The sequence below is a fragment of the Rhinoraja longicauda genome, chromosome 25 (assembly GCF_053455715.1).
Source record: "Rhinoraja longicauda isolate Sanriku21f chromosome 25, sRhiLon1.1, whole genome shotgun sequence".
NCBI lineage: Eukaryota > Metazoa > Chordata > Chondrichthyes > Rajiformes > Arhynchobatidae > Rhinoraja > Rhinoraja longicauda.
In genome coordinates, this window is record NC_135977.1 from 534,388 (window position 1) to 541,336 (window position 6,949).

A 6,949-nucleotide genomic window follows, 5' to 3' on the forward strand; every position below is an offset into this window, starting at 1 on the left:
GACTGTCGATGTGTCTCTCCCTCTCTCACAACGACTGTTTGGCAGAGTTCTTGTGAATGGTTGACCTTGCATCACCTTTACAGAGCAGCACGGTGGGGCAGCAGGTAGAGCCGCTGCCTCTCAATGCCAGAGACCCAGGTTTGATCCACACCTGGGTGCTGTCTGCGTGGAGTTTGCACGTTCTCCTGTGACCAGGTAGTATGACTGTGTGTGGAGTGACCTCGCACTGCAGGAGGAGTGAGTCTCCACCATTAAATAGCTACTGCTATTTCAGTTTCTGGTTCGACCTGTCGACTGGAAACTGTAACCATGGAGACATCACTCCAGTGAACTCATGGTTTCCCAATGAACCTGATCCAACGACAGACAGGAGATACATGAGTGGTTCAGTCAGCGCACTGCCCAACGTCTGGCCCTCAGGCACATTGCAGGGGCACTGTATGTGGGATTGCGCTGTGTGTGGGATCGCACTGTGCACTGTCCGTGGGATCGCGCTGTGTGTGGGATCGCACTGTGTGGGATCGTGCTGTGCACTGTTCGTGGGATCGCACTGTGTGTGGGATCGCGCTGTGCACTGTGGGATCGCGCTGTGCACTGTGTGGGATCGCACTGTGTGTGGGATCGTGCTGTCTGTGGGATCGCGCTGTCTGTGGGATCGCGCTGTGCACTGTTCGTGGGATCGCACTGTGTGTGGGATCGCGCTGTGCACTGTGGGATCGTGCTGTGCACTGTTCGTGGGATCGCACTGTGTGTGGGATCGCGCTGTACTGTGTGGGATCGCGCTGTGTGTGGGATCGCGCTGTCTGTGGGATCGCGCTGTCTGTGGGATCGCGCTGTCTGTGGGATCGCGCTGTCTGTGGGATCGCGCTGTGCACTGCACTTGCCACTGACTCGGTCGGAGCCGAGTGCGTAGATGGAGGTGATTGATGTTTGCAGGGTTGCTCTGGCAACCAGCCTGTCCACAACCAACACCTTCCCTCTCCTGCGTTGCTGAGCAACCACAAACAACAAGCAGGCTCCCCCACCACAGGCAGTGAAGGAGGAAGGACGGCAAGAGAGAAATGGAATGAACTGTAAATTCTGAGAACTGTCCTGAGGTTGAGAGAAGGTTGCTCCAAACCGCTGCCGCACCTCGCACTGTAGCGAGGGCTCGAGGTCTGATCGTCGCCCTGAGATTGGGAACTGGCAGAGAGGATGCAGGGTGCAGGGCTGGCCTTCAATAAGGACCCCCTGGAGCTCACAGTTGAAGATGTCTACGACATCTCCCACCAGCTCGGTTGTCAGTTCAGGGACGTGAACAGCTCGCAAAGTTCAACGGCAGTTTCTGAGTTGCAGTTCCAGGTCGTCAGAGTGTTAGAAATGTTTGCGACTCTGGTGAGCCAAAGTTCCGTGAGCCTGGAGGAGCTGAGACTCGAGCGGGATGGACTGAAGGCAGAAGCAGAAACACTCATCGGACAACTGCGGAGTAAAGCCACTGTCCCTGTGCAGGAGGTAGGGAGAGATTTCAGCCGCACCAACTGACCACCTGGAGCTGCCCACTGCCCTCAGGCCAGGCTGCTTAGACAATGCAGACTGACCCTCAGTGGAGATATAATAGGTGATGCTGTAGACAGTGCAGACTGACCTTCAGTGGTGGAGATATAGTAGGTGATGCTGTAGAGTGTCGACCAACCTGGGGGTGGAGATATAGTAGGTGATGCTGTAGACAGTGCAGAATTTCCCTCAGTGTTAGAGACTTTGTACAGGAATTATTAGACAGAAGATATCATAGGTGGTGGTGTGGACAGTGTAGACTGCCCATTGATATTGGAGACAGTAGACATTGTACAGGAGACAGTAGCCAGACGATATTGCTGCCATTGGTAATGTAAACGTTGTACAGTAGACATGAGACAGTGGATACTGTGGACGTTGGTGTAGATAATATTGTGGACAGATTAGTTTACTAGACACAGCGTGGAAACGGGCCCCTTGGCCAAATCCATGCTGACCAGCGAGCACCTGTAGACTGGTTCTGCACACTTTTACAGAAGCCAATTAACCTACAAACCTGCACATCTTTGGAATGTGGGAGGAAACTGGAGCACCTGCAGAAAACCCACGTGGTCACGGAGAACAGCACCTGTAGTCAGGATAGAACCTGGGTCTTCGGCAGCAGCTCTACCCGCTGCGCCATGGCGCCGCCTATCATGAAGATTGCCCTCAGACTGGGTTGTTCTAGCCAGTGAAGGCTTCACTGCCTCCAAATATTTACAACTACCTGGCCACAATTCTGCCGGCTAGACTTGGTAAAGTCTCTGAATCCCAGGCATCAGACAGGCAGCAACAGATTTCTAAACCACAGCCTGCTTCCCTGAGATACTCTTGGGATCCCAACACTTGTCGGTATATCATACAATCACACACAAAGCAGCTGAGGCATTGAGTACAAGAGTTGGAACCTCATGCAGTTGCACTAAACATTGGTTAAGCTGCACTTGGAGTATTGTGTGCAGTTCTGGTCACCACATTACAGGAAGGGTGTGATTAAGTTAGAGAGGGTGGATCAAAGATTCAGGGGATGTTGCCAGGATGGGCCTGAGATTAGACAGGCTGGGACTGTTGCCAATGAAGTGAAGGAGGCTGAGAGGTGACATGTATATCGGCATATGAGAGGGTCGATAACCCTTGGCTGGGGTATCTATTACTGGACAGCATAGATTTATGGAGAGAGGGAAGAGGTTTTAAAGGGGAACGGACAGATACACTTTCCACAGAGTAGTTGCTTTCTGGAATGAGCTGCCAGAGGAAGTGGTGGAGACAGGAACACTAACAACATTTAAGGGGCGTCTGTGCTGGTTCTTGAATGAGCAGGGCACAGCAGGATATGGAATTAATGCAGGCATGTGGGATTAGTATAGATGGGCATGGTAGTCAGCACAGACTCAGTGGGCTGAAAGGTCTGTTTCAATGCTGTATAAAGCTATAAAGAGCCATTGTGCCCATTGAGCCTGTGCTAGATCAGCGCCTAACCCCACTCCTCTGCATTGTTTTCAAATATTGATGCCATTGTAGTCATTCGTGTTGCACTGCAGTGTGATGGGGGTCTCGGCAACAGCGCATTCATCAGGTTAATAACTTTCATCTCTGAAAGCAGCGAAACATTGGAGCGGACAAGTTCATGGTGAACCTGGAGGATCCCAACTGCCCGCGGTTCACCTTGCAGGAACTGAGTGAAGTGCTGCAGGAACGCAACCACCTTAAGGCTCAGCTACTGACCACCCGCGCAGCCATCCAGTGCTACCAAAGGTGGGTCCAGGTCTCGGCCCAAACAACCGATTCATGACGAGAAACGTTCTTCAGCAGAGTCTTGTGAAAATACACTGACAGTAGTCTATTTCTGAGTCAGTAGTCTGACTTGCCACCTGATTCCTGCATTCTCTATTTTTATGCCACATCTGCAATACTTTGCTTTTGTTTAGTTGGGAATCGGACTCTGAGCAAGAGCCTCTGATCCCATAACTGACTTTGCTGAGTGAGTTGATGTAGGTTCCAGTGAAATCACTGATAACTGAGGGGACAGGTGGCCAGGGGGAGGGTGGAGTTGGTGCAGTGAAGTGTAAAAGTGCCTGAGGAGCACGTTGACCCTGGTTAGACACAAAATGCTGGAGTAACTCAGCGGGACAGGCAGCATCTCTGGATAGAAGGAATGGGTGACGTCTTGCGTCAAGACCCTTCTTCAGACTGATATCAACGGAAAGGGAGATACAGAGATAAGGAAATGTAAGGTGTGAAAACAGGACAACGGGAATGGAGATCAAGGAAAATGTAGAATAGATCATTGTTAGCAAGGAGAAGGTAACAACAAAGCAAATGGAATGTAGTTGGAGACAGTAAGACTGGTCGGAGAACTGGGAAGGGGGAGGGGATGGAGAAAGCAAGGCTGTAAGCGAAAACCAGCATCTGCAGTTCCTTCCTACACTGGTTAACCCTGGTTCCTGCTCCTGACCACAAACGACCCTTGCTGAACATCCACACGCACGTGGAGGCAAGACGTGGGTTACAAATGAGGAAATGAGAGGCAAACTGGAAGTTATACGAGGTGATTTAACTAATATTTGGGGTAACTGATGCGATGGACAGAGAGCACTCATTGCTGTTGGTGTGGGTCGAGTACAGGGGGCAGAGATAACAAATTGGAGATGGTCTGCCCTTTCAGGAGAGAAGTAGGGTGGCACAGCGGTAGAGCTGCTGCCTTACAGCGCCTGAGAGCCCGATTCGATTCCGACTACAGGTGCTGTCTGTACAGAGTTTTTGTACGTTCTCCCCGTGACCGCGTGGGTTTTTTGAGATTTTTGGTTTCCTCCCACACTTCAAAGACGTACAGGTTTGTTGGTTAATTGGCTGATATAAATGTAACTGTAGGATAGTGTTAATGTGCGGGGTGATCGCTGGTCCATGTGGACTCGGTGAGCTTAAGGGCCTGTTTAAATAAAGTCAGCAAATGCTCCTGTATACCAGGTGGGAGGGATTTCACTCTTGTCCAGAAATTATAATAGAAATCAACAATTCTTCATTTTAAATGTGACAGAGGGATTTTGTTGACCATTGGGGAAATAGTGGTGTTGATTATTTCCCCTTGAGAGAGGGATGTGTGGAACACAAGTGGTCATGGATTGGCTCTGTTCTCAGTAAATGGCAGGGCTGTGGTGGGAGACAGGCGCATGCGTGCCATCCCTCACTTCCCACGTTGACAGAACACATTATTTGAACCCACTTTGTGATCAGAGGTGATAATTAAAGCAGAGGTACTTTATGCTGCATGAGATATGTATCTGTGACCAGTAATGTGGCAGTCAGTCACATTGTGTACTTCCTTCCAGTGCAACGATCACTCAAGCTGAGGAAGCAGACGGTGAACCATGTCCCAATGATGGAAGTGGATAAAGTATATTCATAGTCATGCAGCAAGGAAGCAGGCCTATGCCAGCCATCAAGTTCCCATTTAGATCCAGCTCATTAGCCCTGTACACGCTGGTGTGAGAGTACCTGCCACCACCACTCACTCAGACTTCCAGGTTTTAATAATCACATGGGGGAAAAAACAATTCTGCCTCAAATCCTCTGAATCTTCCACCACTGACAATAAATGTGGCCTGGGGTCACGGTTTGGCACAGACATTGTGGGCCAAAGTGCCTTCTCTTGTGCTGTACTGTTCTATGTTATCTATGGGATTTTTACTGCATCCTCCACAGTAAAGGCTAATGCAATATATATATATATATATATATATATATACACCCATGATTTATTTGGTTCCCGTTATTAATTCACAAGCCAGGTTCTCTCAGTCCCACAATGACCTTAGTCACCACCTTCCATAGAAACAAACTGTTTATTTTGATATTACACACAAGTTTAGTCTCAGTCAATGTTCTTCCTTATCAGCGTTTAGGTATTTTGGTGCTGGACCTAAAACCTTCCTAGTCCTTGCACCTCCAACCACCCTTTACCAGTGTTTAATTTAACACTGCCCTTGACCTCCTCTGTCAACCACAGGTTGAGCCTAGTCCTTGCCTGCCACAAGTAATGGACCAGCTGTTCAGAGTATCCGAGCATCCACTGACCCACAGCGAGGCTCACTTTCCCAGTCTACTGGACAACTCCAGTCATACCAGGGGAATTGCCCTCACTGAAGTTGAAGACAGTGGTTATGACCATAAAATCATTGTTCAAATGTGACAGCTGTGTTCTAATTTCAATTATTACAGATGTTCCTTTGGCAGCTCATAAAAATTAAAGATGTTTTATGGGAACTTTGTTACTTGCAACAGATATTTCTGAATCTAATTTTAGGTATTTTAAACCAGTCCAATTATGGATAAAGCTCATTCAGCTCAAGCCATTGGGATCACCGAGAACACCACAATACACAAGGCCACCTTCTGCAGGTCTTTGACCCTCCACAGTTGTACCAAATCCTTAATGGTGCCCATGTATCTGAAGGAGCTCCCTCTGTTGGAAGAGTGGCAGAATGGGTGATGAAAGGCTCATGTATACCAGCTGCTATGCTGAGCTTAAGGTGAACCTATACCTGCAGTCAAGAGTGCAAGCCATCAGCTTAGTATGTTAACCGGTCACTGAGCTGCCGAACTTACAATAGACAATAGGTGCAGGAGTAGGCCATTCGGCCCTTCGAGCCAGCACCGCCAATGTGATCATGGCTGATCATGCTCAATCAGTACCCCGTTCCTGCTTTCTCCCCATACCCCCTGACTCCGCTATCCTTAAGAGCTTTATCTAGCTCTCTTGAATGTATTCAGAGAATTGGCCTCCACTGCCCTCTGAGGCAGAGAATTCCACAGATTCACAACTCTCTGACTAAAAAAGTTTTTCCTCATCTCTGTTCTAAATGGCCTACCCCTTATTCTTAAACTGTGGCCCCTGGTTCTGGACTCCCCCAACATTGGGAACATGTTTCCTGCCTCTAACATGTCCAACCCCTTAATAATCTTATACGTTTCGATAAGATCCCCTCTCATCCTTCTAAATTCCAGTGTATACAAACCTAGTCGCTCCAGTCTTTCAACATATGACAGTCCCGCCATTCCGGGAATTAACCTAGTAAACCTACGCTGCACGCCCTCAATAGCAAGAATATCCTTCCTCAAAGAATATCCTTCCTTACATCAGTGAAGAGTGACTTTTGCTTAAAGGTGACACGTGGAATTTAAAAGCCATCCATGGTGAAGGAGTGGGATGATTGACTGTACAAGTGGGAGCAGATTCAGAGGGGAGTGCAGCCTGGCTCTGCTAGGTGCCCAGGTTGTGGGTACAGCAGGACTGCATTGGACTCACTGAAGTGCACTAACATCCATCACTGAGCAACCCTTCCCAATACAGCCTGGTCACGGCCCAGTAATCAGATGCAATCATGTGTGCACAACACACCTGGGTTAGAGTCAGTCC

At 48.9% G+C, this 6,949-nt stretch overlaps 1 protein-coding gene across 1 annotated transcript; it reads left to right on the forward strand.

Annotated features, from left to right (window-relative positions):
- Positions 1–100: 100 nt before the first annotated feature.
- rilpl2 (Rab interacting lysosomal protein-like 2) lies at positions 101–5,718 on the forward strand. The gene is made up of 3 exons (XM_078421935.1): positions 101–1,491; positions 3,137–3,288; positions 4,863–5,718. Exons 1-3 carry the CDS (start codon positions 1,195–1,197, stop codon positions 4,924–4,926), a joined length of 513 nt encoding a protein of 170 aa, XP_078278061.1. The 5' UTR covers positions 101–1,194; the 3' UTR covers positions 4,927–5,718.
- Positions 5,719–6,949: the final 1,231 nt, after the last annotated feature.